This window comes from Aspergillus flavus, chromosome 3, assembly GCF_009017415.1.
Source record: "Aspergillus flavus chromosome 3, complete sequence".
In the NCBI taxonomy this organism is placed as follows: Eukaryota; Fungi; Ascomycota; class Eurotiomycetes; order Eurotiales; family Aspergillaceae; genus Aspergillus; species Aspergillus flavus.
This window is the reverse complement of record NC_092407.1, coordinates 2980302-3001783: the sequence shown is the minus strand read 5'-3', so window position 1 is coordinate 3001783 and position 21482 is coordinate 2980302. Positions and strand designations below refer to the sequence as shown.

The window sequence follows — 21482 nt, the reverse complement described above, 5'->3', positions numbered from 1 at the left end:
CTTTCGGATTTATTGCTCCTGATTTTGTTTCTTTACTGTCTTTTGTTATCGCACCCGGAGATCCTGCCGGAACAGAAGGGTTCTTAGTATATACATTACATGCCAAAACAACATACTACCTTTTCGTCTTCAGAGACCCTGATTGGGACCATATAAAGCCATCATGGAGTCCGCGACACTTTCAAACCTCATCAATAAAACCAATATGAATTCAACCACTCCCCCTCTTCTATCTCCCTCCGACACCGCCCTCCTCGAAGCCTTCATCCCAGGCTACTCCTTCATCTCGAGATTCCTCATCTCTTACCTCCAGATAGACCTCTCTCTCTACCTCCCCTATATACTCACCTACATCGCCATCGCCGCAGTGCTCAAATACTCCTTTTCTAAGCTCAAGGGTGTCCTAGAAACCCACTGTATCGCAACAGCTGAAATCCGTCTCGACGACGAGATCTCCAACTACCTCCTGTACTGGATGGCGCAGCAGCCCTTCGCAAACCGGAGTACGCGGTTTGTCGCCGCAACACGGATTTCCACTCAATCGTACTATTACGACTCCGAGGACGAGGACGAATGGGGCGAGGAAGATGAGTACGACGAGGACGGCAACGTGATCAACAATTTCGACGAGTACTGGGCGAGGACGCGCAATCGCGATAAGTTCAAGCGTCTGAGGTTCACCCCCGCGGAGGGGACGCACTATTTCTTCTTCCGCGGTCAGTTACTGGCCTTTGTCCGGGCGAAGGGTGACAAGAAGTCTTCTTCCTCATCTCGGTGGGGCGCGCGCTTCGAGACCGAGAAGTTGTATCTGTCGTGTTTTGGACGGGACCCTGCCATCCTGAAGGAGTTACTGGCTGAGGCGCAGCGGGTGTATGTCGCGCGTGACGGGAACAGCACCATTATTTATCGTGCGCAGAGGAGTCCCGGTGATTATGTCGATTGGTCCCGCTGTATGGCGCGCTCCCCGCGCCCTCTGTCGACGGTTATCTTGGACCAGGCGCAGAAGGATGCCTTTCTTGATGATATTAAGGAATATCTTCATCCCCGCACGAGGAGGTGGTATTCGAATCGTGGTATCCCCTATAGACGGGGTTATCTCCTTCATGGACCACCTGGCACGGGAAAAACGAGCTTGTGCTTTGCGGTGGCTGGTCTGATGGGGCTTCCTTTGTATCTTCTCAATCTGAGCTCGAAGTCCTTCAATGAAGATGATCTCATGTCTTTGTTCCAGGAGCTTCCCCGTCGGTGCATCGTCTTGCTTGAGGACGTTGATTGCGCCGGTATCACGCAGAAACGAGTCAGCGACGGCGGTGAGGACTCGACGGCGAAGCCAGCTGAGGGTAAGGAAGGTGATTCCCCCGAGGACGCTGATGCCGATTCCTCGAAGCAGGGCATCTCGCTCTCCGGTCTGCTGAATGTGATCGATGGTGTAGCCGCCAGCGAAGGTCGTATCCTGGTCATGACGACGAACCACCCCGAGAAGCTCGACCCGGCTCTGCTGCGGCCTGGTCGGGTCGACATGTCGATTCAGTTTGGGTACGCCGAGCCTGGTGATATCAAGGAGCTTTTCTCGGCCATTTATTCCACGCTCGAGGGTGATGTACGCTCGTCAAGGACGAAGAGACCCCGGGGGAAGAAGGATCAGGTGACGTCGGAGGTCCCATGGCATCAGTTCTCGCGGGAGCAAATCCAGAACTTGGCAGATCAGTTCCTTGCGCTAGTGCCAGGTGGGCAATGCACTGCTGCTGAGATCCAGGGGTATCTTCTGAACTACAAGAGGGATCCCGAAGCCGCGATCGAAGGGGTTGAGGAATGGGTGCGAAGCATTCGATCGAAACGGGAGGGGCAAACAGAGGCAACTGTGAAGGCAGACTAGTGGCAACTGTGTGGATGAATGAATGATCTTGTACACTGCATATAGATACCCAACGGTCCTACCTGTTCGACTCATTTGTGCTTATAGTTGAAATGACAAGCCCGAACTTTGTTCTAGACCCCGTCAGATGTAACCGTCGTACTACAGATATACCAAAGCATGTAACCAAAGCAGGACCAGAGTTGGTGACCATCAGGGAGAACAGCTGGACAAGTATCTTGATGCCCAGGTGTAACACCGTGGAGCTGCAACAACCACTAATATGGACAGTGAAGAGAACTCTGAGGAGAGCGAAGAATATTTATGTATATGGGCTGAGTCAAGTGCTAATTACATAATGTAGGAATAATGGGCCGGTCATGTGCAGTGATATGTAGTGAAACCAAAATCCAATAACTCCTCCAAAATAGATACAACGCAAAAGGGGGTATCTTACTTCGGTCATAGGAGAGTCACCTGCTGGTCTGATATGGAGATATCGGCAGCATATGTACACCGTGTGTTGTTTCGACAGAAGCCATGGAACAACATCCGATCTCCGCAACCACAGACAGTACCACCCCCAGGAGAAGTAAGACCATAATCACCAGATTTGAGTAATTTCTCACCATTCTTGACATAGGGCCCGGTGATAGACTTTGAGGTCGCATAACGAACGTCGTACTTGGGGTCGGTGTAGCAATGCGTGGAGTAGAAGAGAAAGTATGTATCCCCGTGTAGAATCAGGTTGGGGGCCTCGACTAGCGGCCCATCACTGTCATCACGGTCAAGAATCTGGATAGCATCACCAACCGGAGTGAAGCCATCATCCGCAACTTTCTGCATAAGAATAGGAGTCGATTTAAGAGGAGGGATGCCATTGTTGCAGTCGCCACCATTTCCAATGCTGTTCCCATCAACTTTGAATACCACATAGCGGCTGCCATCCTTGTCCAGGAAGCCCGCCGGATCAATTGAGCCACCTTGGTCCAGACGGCAAGACAGAGGTGTCTCGTTAGGTACATAGGGTCCAGTAGGATCTGTGCCTTCAGAGACGGCGACACCAACGCAATGGTGCCTCACCATCTCCTTGGCTTCACCCGAGTAGTACATGACGTATCGGCCATCGTTCTAGGAAACTAATCAGCACAAGGGATGATTCCAACAGAAAGGCAAAAAGATAACGAGAGAGAATTACCCGTCTTATCACATCGGGTGCCCAGTGATCTATCTCAGTCTCCCAACTGGCAAGTGTAGGTAAAGCCTCCTTGTCAAGAAGAGTCCATGACTTGAAGTCCACAGAAGAAGCTACCTGGACACGCTTGCCGTTTCCATTGGTGCCAAAGGCATACCAAGTGCCGTCCGCTGCTTGCACAAAGCTTGGGTCCGGGAAGTCAGAATCGATAGCCAAAACGGCACCTACTTCCTGCACACAGAAAGGTGAAGCCAGCACAGTCGATATCAAACCAAGGCCTGTAGCCCAAGGGAGAAGCTGGGACGACCACATAGCACGTTACGGCTGACTTGACGTCTTCGGGGAACGAAGGTAGAGATCGTCGAAGAAGGTAACGTCAACAGTTTGCTAAGGGGCTGGGAAACACGCAGCTGTAAGTGACAGCGAGGGGAAGAATCTTGTGCAGGAATGCCATCTCACCAGGCTGCCTCAATGCTTTATATTTGATTGCTTTAGGCTATGGTGGCAACCATCAAGCGCCAATTCCACGGCTGCATTTAGTAACATGATCCTTTTCATCCCTGGTGACTTCAATAGTCATTTGACGCCGGCCTTAAAAATAGCGATTTTGCCCACTGCGCCCAGGTACTGGATGCATCGCCAAATGTTGGGACTAAGGCAGGTGTGGTGGGGGGAGGGGGCCAACTATCGTAGAATCCCATTTGACACAGGTTAATCGTTAGTGGGCCAAGTGAGCGGCATCGAGCTCACGGACAACAAAGACATTGGCAGCGGAGTGGCTGAGCCTGAATGCGATATTCCTGTCTACCTGAAAGTGTCGCGAAGCTGCCCATTGCCCCAGTTCGGGACAGACTGCACGCGGTCCCTCAATGCCACCGCGGGAAATTTTAAATTAGACTACAAGGCCTTGAATGAGCCAATCTCACCGATCAACTAAAAGAGTAAACCAATCAGCGACGGCAATAGTAGATCGAAAGCAAAAAAAGGCATTGTGTAAAGTTCGCATGATTCCGAAAGCGGTACTGCATTCACTCAGCGAGTCATTCATCGCTTGCCGTACCGCGGACAGTATTGGATCCAATAACCCTCCTGTAATTCTTTTTCTGCTGACTCCACAGAACAAGATATAAATAACGAAAAGGTTCTTAGCTCTTTTGAATGTTGGTGAAATTGCCGATTCTTGACCAATGCCAAGAAGATGGTGCCCGGGAACAACAGTGTGGATCTGAAATTAATGTATGAAGACACGCAAGGGAGACCCTAATTGGACCCTGACCGCTCATAATCATTAAAGCATGATGCCCCGGACTATAAAGAACAGGGCAAACAAGTGATAAGAGGTCCAGGAAAGACATGTAAAATGCCCCTCACTGCAGGCTCACCTCTCTGTTTTGCGGCTTCCCATTTGCTGCGTGGCCCAAGTCATACAGGTCAAATCTAAGTTTTCAAATCATTTAGTGCATCGCCTTCGGAAACGGTGAATCCTGGCGAGCGACAACCCAGTGCTGTTGGAATGGGTCTGCTCATGGTTGCGGCCCATGAAGCGCCCCATCCATTCTCCTTAAGGAGGACAATCGATATTCTTGTTAGCTACCACGGTTGTTCTGGCATTCATGTGATTCCGTGTGCGTGGTCGTCCATAAAGAAATAAGCATAAACCAATCGTGCTCGGTCATGGCATCACGGACCGAAGATCGGAGGGGGCCCTGGGCCATTTGTTGGTGCTGCTCGTACAATAAGTGAGTGCACTCCTATGAAGTCATGGGGCTGATAGAATCAATACCAGTCTCTTGCATAAGGGGCGTGCCCTTCTCCACACTTCCCAAGGGAAAATTAAATCCTGTCCGCCTGCACCCTTGCAGGGGACCACGGACTTTCCTGTTGTAGCATCCAATCACACTACTTACTACCGAACGCTCCTTGAACTCAAAAGCCTGCCATGCCAGACTTTCGGACCGAGGATGCCCAAATACCGTAGGAAACCATATATCCCCGGATTTATGTGCGGTGACATTTGATTCCCTAGTCAATCTGATATTTTGTAGATCAGTCATGAGGGCCTTCATTCTCTCGTGTCTTAGTCAGGTGAGCGACGAGCCTCGCTTACTATGAGAGATTTTTTGAATATGTACCATAGAAGCCCAACCCCGCAATTTGAAGGAGCGTTAACCTTCTGGGGTCGGTCACGTCAATCATATATCACGGTGATCTCGAGTTAAATCCGCTAGGTCAGTGGGGTTAACTAGACGCGTGATCTCGAGACACTAGCTTCGGAGTATTGATAATCATTTAACCCCAGTCACCACATCAAAGGGACAATTTATCTTGCAGAGTACGGCATATACATACATACATCAAGAGGGAAACGAAGGAGAACCGGGATGTTTGGGTTGTTTGTTCGACTCACGAGAGCACAAGCTAGTCCCGCAGTCCATAGTACCAGCAATGGTTCTACTTAATTGATGATACAATGCCGATCTATTCACGTCATATACCACATGTCGTAGAAGAATTATTAGAAAAGAAAAATCCCCTTCATTAGAACGAAAGGGGATATAAAGAGCGACAAGTGCAGCATACCCCAACGCCATCAAGCAATAAGGTGCATATATACTGGATATTATAGCATGAGACGACCAACATAGACAGTTTAGATGGCCTAAGAACCAAGGACCCATGTTTCAAAAGGGATGCCACGAGGCTCCTTTTTCCCATCCTCTCGCGTAGTGTACAAAACAGGTTCAAATTCGGAAGACGAAGCATACTGCCGAATCAAGTGCCTCCAGTAACAAGACTCCGCAGCTGGAGTGAGATACCGGTCGCGGAAAGTTTTAACTGAATTGTTTGCTATGCGTTCCGCAGCCTCCGGGTTGTCGATGAGAAACTCAATTTTGTGATCAAGATCAGAAAAGTCACGCTCAACTTCAACGTAATTCGCTTCGGGACCAGAGGAGATGAGAGCAGCATGGTGCGCCTCTCGCCAGACCAGCTTGTGCGAGATGACTACCGAACGGCAATTGAGGAGATACTTGCCGCGTCCTGAGAAGCTGCGCCCTTCAGTGTGCGCCAGGAACATATACCTACAGTGCTCTTCTATAGGTAACAGGTTGAATCGGATGTCATTCTCATCACCCCAGTCAATAGCCAATATACTGGCCCAGCTCCTCCCCTGGGCAGCCTTCAGCAGCTTGCCGCGCACCTGGGGATTCGTGGCAACGTTGCCTCGCCAAACAAGCTGCTTCTTCTTGTCTTGGAATTGCATGCCGGGGATAACTTGGCCATCTACCGTTACCTCTCCGTCGTCAATTGCAGCAATCCGGCGTCGAGCATCCTTATACGGACCGACCCCAACTTCCGGCCATGACCAGTACCCAAAATCCGGCATCAACCAGACGTTGGTATTCTCCTCACGTTTGGAGTATGACCAAATGGGCCCTTCGCCGCTGCTATAGTCTTCCGTGGTTAAAACAAATTCAACATTCGGAAGACGATCTCGATCTGGGAACGAGGCTAATGCGCGGTGCAATGAATTCAATGTCGCCTTCCCCCGAGTGAAGGTGGCAGGCATGTTACCAAAATCAACAATATAGAGCTGCCGTAGAATGCAAAAGTCAATATATGGCTTCCAGCAGCCCGGATTCGTAGGAAAAAAACCCACCTCTCCATGATCAATAATACCCCTCACCATCCCATTTTCCATTGTCAAGCTATCCACATCCTTAAATTGAATGGGATTGTTTTCTCTGAATGAAGCAGACTTATCGAGCTCAACAAACAATTTCGGAAAAGCAGCGTGGCACTGTTCTTCGGAAAGCCCGTGATCATTCCCATCCTTTTCAACCTGAAACTCCCAGGAAGAATCATTCCTACATGCAGGCGGGGAGCCCAGTGGAGACTGCTTGACAGGGGCTTTTAGCGCATATTTGGCGACTTCAGCTGAGTATTTGGTACTGAAGAAGAGGAATGTAACGGCGATCAATGAGCACACGGCGCCCGTACCCAAAAAGCGGAGTCGAGTTGAGTGACCTTGCGACCAGCGCATTTGTGGTGTATATATCTTTTGTCACTATATATATGTATTCCCTGGGGCGTCGCCCTTCTCTATAACTGCCTCAGTCTCTTGTTGTTCAATGGTTGGTAGGCTGTTGACGATATATAAGTAATTCTAAGGTATGTTGGTCATGCAATATCGGAAAATAATCGTCATGTCTCATTCATAATCTCATTAAGTCATGACCCATGGTGGAAGTATGCGTGCCAGAGCATAATAGTATGTCTGTTCCCCCCACGCTTGCTGACGGCTGATGTGACGACAGAAGTTATGTTCCCATGGCAACAGGCGGGTTGGCCAATGATGACAGGTCTTCTATAGACTCCAAGTCTGGGCTCTGATGGATGCTTATCTAATGTTAGCAAACAGCAGCTAAACAAGACATTGTCATTACGCTGGAATCCGTATGTAGACTCACTTCTACTCAGAAAACTGTTGACTATATAAACAAAAGGCCGCTGCCGCCTGCGGACACCTTAGGCCTCATCTCTATGCTTGAAAAATACTCTCGAATATGTACAGGGAGATTGCAAGTTTCAGATGTATCAGGGGTATCTCAAAATCAATCAAGAAAATGTATCACGAAGACAAGGGGTAAGCTTAACAAACGATAGACTTCAGGCCCGTCTCTTAGCCCTCGACGGGTTACAAGAAACCGAGCGTATAAGAGGGAATATACTGTCGTGGATGGGCAGGGCGCGAATCCGTTAATAAGAGCGCAATTGCCCGGCTTCTATTAGAAAGGCAAAGGGGCACGTCCAGCGCATGCCGCAGAGATCGTCCAACGTGTCAAGACATCATATGAATACAAATGCGACGTTTATCATCTAGAGCGGTTACCCACCGCCTTGGGTGCATTGTTGCTGAAGTAACTTTCATCAATCTTCAAAATCCATTCGACCTTTTGGGCCTCCGTCCGGGCAGCGAAGAGGAAGGTGTTCTGGGACCCATATATCGCGAATACGTTGGGACGGCCCTTAGGTGACGTGCCTTGGTCAGCTCTCTCACCTGGACCATCAAGCAACCGCGCAAAATCAGGTGCATGGTCGACCCGCGAATTGCGCAGGTTAATAGCATTTATCTCATCCCCTTCGGCGGAATAGATATGAAGATATGGGCGACGAAGTTCAACAAAACGCCGCACCCAATGACTGTTGGTGTCGTCCGGCGTCAACAGATATCCAGACTTCAAGGAAGATGTGTTCTTAGGAAGGGTCTGGATAGTCGCAACGAATCGTGGCTTGAGCGGCACCTCTTCCGAGACAGAGCTTGAATCGTCACCCGAAGGTGTTTGCTTGGCGCGAGAGGCGAAAGCTGCACCTCCTGGAGGGGGCTCCGTGTTGCTCCGGACAAGGATAGTCTCGATGGGATCAGTTTTTGTGGCCCAAAGTTCAACGTACTTTTGGAGAAGTTTGGTTTTGCGATCGGTAAGCTCCAGTTTCCGAAGAGGAGTCGACCTCCCGCTCCGTGGAGTTGACGGTGCGAGACAGTGGGCACTGAGGGCCCCTTTTGCGGCGTTCAGCTCGGCAATCCGTCGCCTTCGTTTGCGAGCCGCCACGTAGTCACGCACAAGCGAGACCTTCCGTGGAGACCAAGTCGTCAAGAGTTCTTCTCCCTTCACATAATCATTCTGTGTGTTCATGCGCCACAGATCAGCCGCTCGCTTTGCGGAGACGGGTCGAACAGCCAATGAAAACATGCGGACCGTTGAATGTACAATCCGAGTCGAGTTGAAGAATTGTTTGAACATGGACTGGGGACGCACATATGTGCGTCCCTGGATCTGAAGGGTTAGATCCACCTCGAAGGGAACACTGTCTTGTAGCCGTGACGAGATGAGCTCCCACCTAACAGTCACCTGTACACGATACTTATCCGCAGTGACCCGGTCTAGGAGAAGAGAGCCATGCAAGCTGGAGTCCCATTGGCCAATGATAGTAACATTGGATGTTCCATCCGCATTGTCCTTCCGCACTGGCTCCTGCACGAATTTCAACGGAACGTCAGGAGTTTGAAGATCCTGGTCAGGGATCTTGCCCCACGGATCAAGCAACCGGACAGAGCCCACACGAATATTGATGAGGTCATCCCAGGGTAGGCTCTCGGTTGAACTATAGGTAAGGTTAATCATGATCCGACGTTGGAGGCCTTGATGGAGCTGGTATGTGCCTGCATCAAGATTATTACTTTGTACTACTTCCACAGGGAGGTAATCGCCTGTTTCAGCCAATTCAAGCAATTGAGTTCTCGCAAATACGTCATGTCTCTCCTCTGAGTAAAACTCTGACTCCGGAATACGAGGGGTCTTGCGTTTCTGCGGGGGTGGCTCTGCTGAGTCTCGCATATCATCCCAACTGAGAAGTTTGTCAAGATGCATCTGAGTTACACGCGCGTAAACGCAAACTTTCAAAGCCGCCGAACGCGGGCTGGAAAGCGGTAAACTCATGCTGTGAACGCTTTCAAACCGAATTGGGGATTCATCAAAACCATTTATCATCTGGGTCGTTGTTGCACCTCCTTCCTCAGAGATGCCCGGTACGAAAAGTTGCGCATGAACGTCAGTTCCTTCCCATTCAGCGAACCCTACCATATCACGCATGACAACATTGAATTTGAGAGTTGACGATGGCGCTTGAGCCGAAGACGGTTCAAGAGACAATCTTATGATACCTATGACATTCTGGGTGTAAGGTGAAGTAGCTTCAACCGAAAAGTCTTGCACACGAGTCTCAAAGACTGCTGTGAGCGGAATATCGGCGTCGCCGACCATAGAATACTGCGGAGAACAAGGTTCAGAGAAAGGATTTTCGAGCTTGAAATGTTGAATATAGTCTGGGCGGTCAATATACTGGTGCAGCTGGCGCATAGCTTGAAGGCGGCGTTGTAGTTTCTCGATAGACCAGAGATGGATGACGCATTGTTTAAAGTCGATCACACGGACAGCAATACAAGGCTTTTTAGCCTCATCAAGCACAATATCCTCGTCTCCAGAGATCCCGTTCAGCACGAGATCATAGGATGACGCCATGTTATGCCCATGATCAATGACCGCAAATTGGAACACAATATTCTTATCCATGATATGACTCATTACTTGGGCCTCTTTCAATAATGAAGCATGCTGCAAGACCTTCTCTGCCATACGAACGTAATTCTGCTGCGACCAATGGAGGAAAACACTTCTTGCGATCTCGAGCTCCCTTGTATCCAACTTTGCAAAACCATTTTCGTATATTTTCGGAAGCGGTTGGCCCATGTCTTTTATGTGAGACTCAAAAACTTCCTTCTGTTTCCTCAGTTGCTCTTCAAATTCCTCTTTCGCTGCGCGGAGAGCTTCCTCCATCCGAGCCTTTTCGGAGCGAATATTTTCGACGCCTTGACCAGAGGACAATTCTGCATTCCTTAGCTTTTCTTGGTACTCTTCCTTTTGCTGGTCTAGCTGACGTTGCATGTCCTGACGTACGGACTGTAACGCCGTGTCGCCTCCGTTTTGGCCCTCATCCTCGTCCTGCGGACGAGGGGTTCCAGGCATCGTTATGGCAGTGTCAAGAGAAAAGTTGTCGATGGTGCCATTCGACATGTATTTATCCCGAACCGGAAATGAACTAAGTGAATCGGAATCCTCTTCGTGCTCCACTAGCGCACGGCGTGTTGCCCGTACTTTCTGTACATCCTCGAAAAGGGCGTCCAACTCATCATCCGGCATATGAGATATGTGATCCGGACCTAACACAGCACTGACGGCTTCTCGACGAGCATGAAGCCATTCCGATTCACGTCCGCGCTGTGAGGGCATGGGGGAATCAGCTCTACTGGAATCGCCGTCAACTTCTGAGCCTCCCTTGCTCAATGTTCGATCATGAGTTTTACTCGGGGCAGGTGAGCCAAGCTGACTTGTGGTGACAGAGTGACGGAGCAAGCTCTGCTCTACCCTCTCAGCACGCGCTTCTTGAGGGTGGTTGAAACGAAATATATGGAAGTCACCTAGGATCACCCGAAAACCACTTTTCAATCGTTTGGGTTTGTCAATGCGAAGACCATTCACCATAACCGCTGCACCTTCGCCCGGTACAATAGTAACGACATTATCCACATTTTCAAATTTACAATGGTTAGCGAGGATTTTAGAACCGTTTAACCGGATCTCCACATGACTCCCTTGGTCCATGTTTCCAACCATAGTAGTTCCTGGTTTGATGTTATAGACGAGACACTCAGCAAGCAGTGGATCATCGCTAAGATTGACCAAGTGAGGCATCTTCTTTGGTGTACTTAAGCCAATAAAGCCCTTTTCGATACTGATACCTAGCTCTTCCAAAGCAGCCTCACGCTCTTTGTGAATCTGTTCGGTTTTTACCAACTTCTCTTCCCAAGTTTGATTCAGGTCTTTGTAGAGCTTTTCGCTTTGATTAAGCTGCTCAACGATCTCTGCTTTGCTGACTTTGGTGATAGACCCATCAGGTTTCTGGATAGAGACAACTTGCTTCTCCAAGGGGGTATCTGGAGGATAATACTCCTCAGGAGGTACTCCACCGGCTGCTGCCACCGCGCCGCCTGCTGCTCCCGGGGCTACACCACCTCCAAGCTTGGCCCTAAGCTGTGCCAGCTCTTCCTTCAACTCTCTGATCATCCGCGCATTTGGATCTTCATTTACAACCGCGTGGTTCTTGATTCGCTTGGCGGAGTCGGCATATCGTAGGGTACTGAGTGTTTCTTCAAAGTTGATATCTGCAGGTGAAATTGCGGCAATCATAGCCGTCATGGAGTTGCCTCCTAAAGAGTCCTTCAGAAGCCATGTGAGGACGGAATCACGATAAGGAACCATAGAGGCGTTTTTCTTTTTGCCAGAAGCCACGTCTGCGAGTGCAGCAATCACACGTCCAAGTGTTGAAAGTGAACGATTGATCTCCGCACCTTCCTTCAACCGAGCACCAGTTGCTCCGGTAGATGTTGCTCTTTCTGATCCTGCGAGATCGACTAAACTAATCCTCGACACTTTCTCCGTATCCATCGATGTCTCCGCATCATGGCGTTTTTGTGTAAGGGTAAGCGTGAAGACGGCATGGGATCGACTAGACGTTTCATTCATATTTGTGGCGGCGACAGTTCTGGCCTTGTTACCTTCGTCCATCAAGTTCTCGATCTCTTCAAAAGAGCGCACTGCCAGCTTGGCAAGGTCTTCGACATAGGGACCAGTCGACGGATGCTCACGTACTTTGAGATTTCCTTTGTTCGACGGGTTGAGGAGGTCGCGAACTCTTTCGTTATAGATCTCCAAATAGGAAACTTCCACTGTGCACCCGAGGTTTTTGTCTTGTTGAATCTCAGTGATGCGCTCGAACATGGACTGGCAAATCCTAGGGATTACACCGTATTCTTTGCCGTATCCCATCATTGAATAGGACTTTCCAGAACCAGTCTGACCGTACGCGAAAATGCAATTATTGTAACCCTGAAAAGCATTATCTAGAAGTGGTACGCCTAAGTCATCGAAGAGATTGTCCTGGCCCGCATAATTTGGCGCATTTTTATCGAAAGACCAGTATGATCGGTCGAAGGCGAACGTCTTTGGTCCCTCTACAGCACCCTTCCCACCACCAGCTTTTCGTAGTTTATCAACGGCACCCGGCGGCGGGATGAGTACGGTCTGGTTTTCTTTCATCTGAACGATACATTGTGCCCCTCTATCATTTTCTAATTCCAGCGAGATATCTCAGTGAGTTGACCTTCAAGCATGCGAAGCACGGACTCTGCATGTATCGCAATGTTGACTCACCTCTGCTATTAAACGGCCGTACTCTCACCACCACCTTGATATTTCCACCACCTCCTGGAGCCATTATGACCAATCCCCCATGCACTCGGGGACAGTTATTCTACCTCCTGCTAGAGCGTTGTTCCTTGGAGGAGAAAAAAGAAGAAAGGTAGCGCAAGCGAAAGCAATCAAACACGAGTCGCGAACGCCTCGAGGAGCGCCGCCCGATAGAAGATCGCAGCCTGGATATTCCCACGTTCGCTACACTACCCTGGATGTGTTGTGTGCCTTTCCCGGTTTCACTTCGTGGACATAGAAACTTGATGTTGGTGTCAACAAAGACGTCATGTACAATACATGTGTCTCTGGGAAGCTCCGGCGCGTCTCAGGGGCAAATATTGCGATAACACTGAGCCTCGTACGTTTGAGGGTAACCAAGCGTGCGACTGACGTCGATAGAGGATCTCTGGGAGGAAGGTCAAGAAAATTATGCAAAGATTGTACGACAAGGATAGGTCGATTGAAGGTCTAGCCGACTCGCTCCCCCTTCGCAGGCACGGAAAAGCCGCAGGAAGACGAAAGGGCGGGTGGATTAGATAAGCGCCCCATGGGATCCGCTTCCAATCATCCATCATTCCTAGGAACTAAAAGTGATCTTTGAAATGTACTCCGTTCTTATTGTGCTATTTAAATCGGAACAGATATCCCAAGCAAATCGATGATTCCTGTATATGACGTGCACTGGTATGCAGGCACATTATAGCTTCAATCCTCATTAGTTCCCGATTCATCCTCCAGCATACTATATATCCATGAAACACCCATTGTTTCTCCATCTTTTCTCCATACTTCAGCTTCCTCCAGTCCCCGACCTTTCTGTTCTATTTATAAATTTGCGAATAGAGACACAATTATCGCTTTGTATTCTTTTCCTATTTTCCTTTCTGTTGTATTGATTCTCTAACATAACTACTTCATCCACAGGCCCATGTGAAATGCTCTTGCTTACTTGTATAGAAAATAGACTTCGTAGCTTCTACTATATATTCACCGATCCATGAGTGAATGATAACGTATAATTATACTAGAACACGGTTAAGCCTTATACAAAGACAAATATCCCATACCATAAGAGCAAGCCAGCGTGCTCGAAATGAATAGGGAGCAACGATCGGACGTACGCCTAGAGTGATCGTGTTAATATACAGCCAACATCTTCACCAGAAATGCACATAGTTTAATCCGGCTACTACATATTGATTTTCCAGAGAGCAATCATCCGAGATTCAGGAAAACTAAGCGAGTGGTTCTATCCCCCTCCTTCTCTCTAACCTTCACCTTAGGCTCGAATCTTTAATAGGAAGAGTATGTAGAAGATTTGAGGGATAGAATGAGAGGAAAAACACAAGTTTAAGTCCTCATACTGGTCGCAATTAGGGTCTGAGGCATCTAAGGCATCAAGAGATACAGAACACCCCGCATTTGGTCTACGCAATTGCTTTCCATCGCGCTGAAAAACGCATTATCTATCATATTTCGCTGCCTAAGAATAATCACATGGGATCAAATAAATTGACTATTAACTTTTCAATATATTAGTAGTTTAGATTATTAGTTTTGGTTTCCTGTGATATACACACACACCACTCGATTACCATGCGAGATGTTGCTTGGGCATAGACCCAAACTACAGTTTTTGGGCTGATGTATCCAAGTGATAGAAAATCATTATGGGTAATTATTGTTATATGTTTTCCACTTCATACCAGAGCACTAGTATAGCCGCTTTCCCATGTGTTGTAGAGGACACAAATTGTGAGGTGTTAGATGAATCTGAAAGTACATGCTTAGTTCTCATACATATCTCGAGCTTGTTTATCTGTAGCAATACATATATCTACCAGAACCTCTGACGGGAAAGTCTATGTGTCCGTACACGTAACTAATTTAGTTCTTAAATCTACTGCATGTACAACTGGCTCCTCTGCTGTGGACCATTATCTTGTGGACCTATAAGAATGAAACATGTATCAAGCGGTGAACAACGATTGATGGCAGCCTGATACTAAAGACCACAGTCGGCCCAATAGTTCTTAAATTGTTTCTAGGTAAGGATACTAGTATTCACACAGTATGTAATGGCATTGGTGCCTGGATGCCCAATCTGCTGTGCTACAAGTAGTAGAAAAGTGGAATCGTGTGCGGAAAGAAAAATTTAAAATAAATAAAAGTAAAATGAGGTAAGACCTGCTTAGTGGAATAGGTATGTGTTCTTTATCCCACGAAGGATGGTCACCCTGATGGTGTATACATCGGCTCATCAAGCCTTTTACTTTACTGCTACCTCACCATTGTTTTGTCATACACCGAATGTACAACAAAACAGCTGTACCCTCCCTACATGTACATTTCGCATGGAACGATGCAAGAAGTAAGTGAAAAGAGTCAAGGAGGAAGTTAGTTTCTAATCTTAGATCAAATCTATGCCCTGTCTCTTCTACCTCACTAGAAGGGCACCTTTTCTCTAAGATGCAGACTATAGGCATTTGCCGATGATAATACCTCCACCGAGAAGAAATTAAATAAATCCTGAGCTCTAAAAGTGCCGTGGATGGCCCCCTGCCGGAGAATTATGGCTTAAAGTCGGTCTGAATTCGCCAGCAGACCCTTGAAATGTGATAGTGACAAGTGCAAGATTAAAGAATGGCCGTGAAGATGGCATGGAGCGGCAAGAAGTGCTCAACCTCAACTTTTATAGCCAATAGATCGGTTCTAACGTCAGCATCACACTGGGTACCATCGTGTAAATGTGTGAAAAGGCCTACATGACTTCTTATTGGGCCCGCGCTCGGGACAAGATCTGCCTGCTCATTCCACCAGCCCCTTGCGATAGTCAGGAGGTGTTGCATTGCCCCCCCAGCCCAAATGGCGTAATGGCATCACAGTAGCATCTTTCTGTTGACTAGTAGCATCCGATGTACAAGTGAGCGCAAGTCAAGTTTGTGCACAGTTAATATCACCTGTAATAATAGTAACCTGTGAAACAAATCGAGCCACGTCAAACAATACCTACAGTATTCCCTTGTACCTGAAAAACTACAGCGCAGAATGTAAGATCATGGCATGACTGCCATGTTGAATCCCCGCATTTGGCAATGGCTTCCAACAGTCCAGGCTGCGAGGCTTATGCATCTGCTTCTTACCTTGTTTATGTCTCTTCTGCAACTGATTGAATCTAGTATTAGGATGCTAGCACCCGGGTTTCTCTGTAATACCTGAGAGACTGTAGCATGGAACATATCTGAGGTGTAAGCTCGAGTTAAGCTCGCGCTTGTCATTGCCAGAAAATACTCAGGAATTTATACCGCTCGTCCAGACAAGAACGATTACTCGTAAATCCTCTATGAAACAAGGGTATAATCCTGGATTTTTCCTGCAGACGAAACTTCTTTAGTTCGGGAATACATGCCTTTTCTGCTTTCTTGACATGCTTCAATATGACCTCCATGCGGGCTTTGGAATTTCCTATCTAGCAGGCCACATGAACTGCACCGAATGGACAAACATACGGAAGGTGACAGGCACTCGTCGCCGGGTCAAAGGGATTCAGACTTCGGAATATATCACACGGATATGACCCGTTAGAAGCTTGGTACGTTTCTCGATATCTGCCGGGATTGTTGACCAGGATCCTGTGTTATACCCTTGGCGGGGCAATTCTTGATTGGCTGTACAACCTCCGAAAAACCCTTTTAAACAAATACAGTATATACAATTTTGCCTTGCAAGCATGAATCGTGTTGCACATTGACATCAATACAGATTGGCAGATCTGGTAAAAGTCACGAGTAACGGATGCCTCTTTGTCGAATACCAGGACAAGGAAGAAGATGCAATGACTAGGAAGTTGAACTCGCGAGCAATATATTTCTAGATTGAAAAAATGTGCTAATTTCTGCCGAATAGAAGGGGAGGAGATAGAGATGAACGAGCGGTAAATGAGCCCAAACAAAAATGACCAATACTAGCAGGGATCGACATGAGGATGTGATGCACGGTTGGCCTAAGGTTATATTTAGGCCAAAAATTTGAAGACTGATGTCAACGTGGAGAAACGACCTACCGTGCTCTGAAGCTTAGGCCAGACTCAATCGGCCCTGAGACTGCGAGTACTCTCTGCTTCCATGATTAACGAAGGACTTTTTTCAGGCTGAGTCATTACCGATCCAATTACAGTTATTTTCGAAGAAAATCAAAGCACTCCCATAAATACAGTGAAATTACAGACTTTTTGTGCCCCGCAACTTTGAGCTGTTGAAAAGCGGTGTGCTCCGAAATTTGAGTACGTTTGACGTCAGATGGCCAGAGCTTTATCATGAACATATCCGTATAGTATGTACATACATACATACCACGTATTGTATGAAGTGTATTTATACAGGCTACCAGAACCACACCCACACACAAACCCCCAGCTCATAAGAGGTGGCATGGATACATTGTATACTATTCTAGTAAGATATGTACTGTAATGTATAAGGCCGCATTAATCATGTATATGTACAGACTTGTCATGATAGAAGGAACTCTTGGAGGAGAAGCGTGCTCGAGACTTTTTCCGTATTTCAATATAGATAATACAAATACTTTTCTCCACCAGACAAATTGCCCCGAACCTGACATCGAATCCCGTGCATACTTCGTCGAGTGGTTAAGTTCCCACACGTGGTGTGGGACAGATCCGCACTCAAGCTGCTTTACCTACAGTAGATATTCCTGGTAGATGTGCGAAGCCCCAGATACATTCCACACAGTAGGTACTCTGTAAAGCTCTAGCGTAACCAGGTCATAGCAATCATTTCAAGTAAATTTGATCCGTCCATTGTATCAACACGATATTGGCATCCCGCATGAAAGGATAACTAGGCCCGATCAAATCAAAGGGAAAGGGCGACCATTTCAAAATTACTGTAAAATTTGAAAATATTAGCCTAGGTGAACAAAAGTCCAAGACGAATATATTAAAGGATCCTGTTCCCAGGTATCCTCTATTTATTTGTTTAATTCAATAATTTCTAGAATTATTTATTTTCATTATAAGATAGTATTTTTGAGGCGCTTCCTATACCATCTGTTCGGATGAGCTTTTGTCTCCCGCGTATCCTCAGATTACCATCTACAGGGGTCAATGCAGGGCAGGCTACGGAGTAGAAACCAATCAAAACACCTTATCCTGAGTCTTTCATGGTCTATCTCTTATTGGGGTTGGGTAAGAATCGATGGATATCCAGAACCGCATCTCTTCATGGAGGTCCCGGATGACTTTGAGTCTGCCTCTATACCCATCATTGTATAGTTATTCTATGACCATGCATTCTAACATGATGTTACTGCTCAGTGACAAGTGATAGTATCTGCATTGCTGATACGCGGGCTACTGTCCAAGTCCTATTGCCCGAGTGTCTTTCCTAATCCAGAAATGTAGCCGAAGCTCCAGGTTCTCACGAGATCCGCCGACGTCCTGTAATGAAAATGTAGGAGACCACTGTGACTGAGGGTGAGTCTATATGAATATCGAGCATGGTTCGAAATTAACGCTTGCAGGTGGGAATAAGGCATCGTCTATAACAGATGTTGTTGCGTGTGTAGGAGTTCTTGCTATGAAATCCTAGTAACTCCTCCAACCGCTACCAAAATAATTTTTCCCTTTTGTGACTTGTTATTTGAAGCCACCTAAGACTAAGTACTAGTAGAACTAGTAATCCTTCTGTCAGCGTGCTAATGCATAATTCGTAAAAACGGACCGACGTTCCTTGGAAACCAATGAGGGTGGCTGGTAGGCTTGTCACTGACAGGGTTAAATCCCGAGGGCGATTCGCCGGCTCTGGGTTGCACATGATGTGCGTCACAGAACTTCGGGATGGCCGGATTTACACCGGCATACAAGAAAGTCATAAAAGAGAGAGGGTTAACAAAATAAAAAAAGAAAACTAGGATAAAAACAAAAGTTACCTTGATTCAGTTTTATTGCTGCATGTATCTTAGCGGAAAGACCAATCTTTAGTAAAAAAGATACTGTGGTGGCATTCAGTGAATGTTTTATGAAATATTAGAATATCAATATTTACATGCACAATCATGGATTCTAACTATAACTTTCTACTATCTTACATAAACCAGATCAAAGAAAAGTGGGGCCAAGCACGGTGACAATACGGAACCGTACGGGGCCACCTATGAATCAGTCGGTTGGTCTGATTGCCTCGCCGCCTCGACCGCTAAACGAGCCGCCGAGCCAGTCAGCTCGTCAGTGAACGCGTCCGGTACAAATGCCCCATCGCTCGCCCCTTCTCGTCGCTGCGGCTTTCTCTCTCTGCTTCTTCTCGTTGGTCATCCAGTCATCTCCAGTCCCTGCGTGCCCTCCAGTCATCAACTTAACTGGCCGCACAAAACCCATTGGCCATCTGCCATTTTCTTTTTTTCCTACTCGTTCACGCTGGGGTTGGCTTCTGATCACTGATCCTTTCGTCCAACCCAATCGTTGTTTTCTTGCCCACCCCCCATCTCTTTTCTCCTCGTGATTGATCACTCCCGATCATTCTCATTTCGAAATTTCCACGGTTGTGGTCGAATCATCGTCCGTAGGTACGTGGAATATTGCTTGCCCCTTGCTCAACGTCGTGTGGTTTTGTTTTGACTTGACTCCATTTTGTTTTATCTTATCATTTTCATGCTTGATCCTGCTTTATGATTTGAGCACCTTATTCTGGTCTGCACCCAATCCCATTACACTGTCTCTCTTCCCGAGGCCAACTCCGACAAATCCCATCACTTTTTGCGCCTGTTGTATTCTCCAACTACCGCGCGCCCATTCTTCCCCCTCGTTGTTGGCCTTCCATCCTCCATTATTTACACCATTGTCTTTTGTACTCCACGAATCATATTGCTTTGCATCCGCCTGCGACTGTTTCCCCATACTGCTTTGTCTCCCCTACAACAACGCGCGCTTACCCAGAACTGAAAACCTGGTTCACTTCTTGTTGGGCCGTTCACGGATCAATCCGGACCGGACTGACATCAGCGGCAGCCCACACTCGCGGCGCGGAATCAGCTTTGTGTTGCCCGCCGTCTTGTTGGTAAAGGTCGCGCTCTCTTCACCCCACGAATCATCATCCCTCCCAGAACCTCCCATGACTGGAGGTTGTGGTCAAGTCCCATCGCGTCCCTTTTGCCTCATCACTTGGTATAGGGATACTCTTCTGCCGCTCAGGTAATCAATAGCCTGTCAATGTGACCCGTGTTGTTTATTGCCCTTCACCTCAATAATGGCCTGCAAATCGCGACCGTTTTTACCTCGTTATCTACCTTGTTACCTACCCATCTGCAAAGCAAAACAATGACCCGACAGCAATGTCGCATGTATTCAAAGTATATTCCATTCTACGATTCCCCCGGGGTTCTATGCTACCTTATGCTTTTTTGACTACGCATGTTTGTCGTCGTCGCGTTCTGCTTCTATTATGATCCCATATTCCCCACCCCATGATGGTCCAATCAACACGCGTCGGCACTCTATTTACTTTGTTTTGTGCACAGTATTCTGACGACCCCAGTCCTCTCCATAGACGCGGTGGCCCTTTCACATCGCAAACTGGAAAATCAGTTTTCGAATTGTTTAGGGCCGTTTGTTTACGCGCGCGCGAAATCACCCGCTTTCCTTGCACCCAGTCGTGATTGCGTCGCATCTTGACAAGGTATGTTGCCGGCTGCATCATACTTCCCGCTTGCCAACGCATACATCCTTCGGCCCTGAATAGACTAAACCGCCACGATATCACCTTCCCCTCCCCCACCACTTGCCCAGATTCCCTGCTATGACAGCGCACAAATCAGCAGCTGAAAGTTTTAGTTGGTGGAGAAAATGAATGCTGATAGTTTTCTGTAGTCTGATCTAGTTGTGCAGACCATCTTTTAGGCCTGTTCTGGTATCTGTCCTTTCTTGAGTCGCATATAGTCGCGGGGACCGGGAGCCAGGATAGCCTCATCCACCTGGCGCAAAACTTTGCTAGGCCACGCTGGTAGCACCGCCTCATATCGCTATCTTCTGTTTCAGCCCCGCCTAATACGGACGTGGCCGAGGAGCCTGATCGAACAAGGATCAGAATCATATTACGGAAGGTAGTCTGCCAGTTGTCGCCTCAAACTCTGCGTAGCATCTTTTATTATTTTTTATTTCTTTCCCTGCTTCTGCCCCTCCCTTATTTGCCTCGTGCTGGCGATAGACGATCGTGCGTCATTAGCAAGAGCATCGCATTTCGTCTGACAACGCATCAAGTGCGACATACTGCCGAGGGCACCCTGGTCGGCTGCATTAGAGCCCAACCACGTTACACCCTGAGGTGAACGTAAAAAGGATTCGCACAAAAGACTCCTCGTCTCCAGAAATTGTTCGAAGTTATTTCGGCAAACAGGCGTTGAGTTTGGGTGAAGTATTTTTTTTTCTCGCCGATAGTTTAACTCTGTATCGGCAAAACAGAACCCCAGGTAAGCGCCCTGGTGCAAGCGCCTTGTCCCCATCCAACCCCACTGGAAGACCCAGTGACCGGTCAGCGCTGCGCTCCGTGCT

At 47.7% G+C, this 21482-nt stretch overlaps 5 protein-coding genes across 5 annotated transcripts; 1 reads left to right on the top strand and 4 right to left on the bottom strand.

Annotated features, from left to right (window-relative positions):
- Positions 1-205: 205 nt before the first annotated feature.
- On the top strand, positions 206-1876 carry F9C07_2105028 (BCS1 N terminal-domain-containing protein; the record flags this gene model as incomplete). The annotated part of the gene is made up of 1 exon (XM_041285388.2): positions 206-1876. The coding sequence occupies one exon, from the start codon at positions 206-208 to the stop codon at positions 1874-1876; it is 1671 nt and encodes a 556-aa protein (XP_041144789.2).
- A 441-nt stretch (positions 1877-2317) lies between these two features.
- Positions 2318-3362, bottom strand: F9C07_7036 (putative endo-arabinase; the record flags this gene model as incomplete). Its single annotated transcript, XM_041291036.1, has 2 exons — positions 2318-2986; positions 3054-3362. The coding sequence occupies 2 exons, from the start codon at positions 3360-3362 to the stop codon at positions 2318-2320; spliced, it is 978 nt and encodes a 325-aa protein (XP_041144788.1).
- A 2347-nt stretch (positions 3363-5709) lies between these two features.
- On the bottom strand, positions 5710-6618 carry F9C07_7035 (DUF821 domain protein; the record flags this gene model as incomplete). The annotated part of the gene is made up of 1 exon (XM_041285387.2): positions 5710-6618. The coding sequence occupies one exon, from the start codon at positions 6616-6618 to the stop codon at positions 5710-5712; it is 909 nt and encodes a 302-aa protein (XP_041144787.2).
- A 925-nt stretch (positions 6619-7543) lies between these two features.
- F9C07_1433747 (kinesin family protein) lies at positions 7544-13070 on the bottom strand. The gene is made up of 2 exons (XM_071508092.1): positions 12878-13070; positions 7544-12795 (listed from the first exon to the last, which is right to left on the bottom strand). The coding sequence occupies exons 1-2, from the start codon at positions 12939-12941 to the stop codon at positions 7925-7927; spliced, it is 4935 nt and encodes a 1644-aa protein (XP_071365105.1). The 5' UTR covers positions 12942-13070; the 3' UTR covers positions 7544-7924.
- Positions 13071-19090: 6020 nt separating this feature from the next.
- On the bottom strand, positions 19091-19832 carry F9C07_7033 (uncharacterized protein; the record flags this gene model as incomplete). Its single annotated transcript, XM_071511563.1, has 2 exons — positions 19091-19213; positions 19647-19832. The coding sequence occupies 2 exons, from the start codon at positions 19830-19832 to the stop codon at positions 19091-19093; spliced, it is 309 nt and encodes a 102-aa protein (XP_071365104.1).
- Between the last annotated feature and the right edge of the window lie 1650 nt (positions 19833-21482).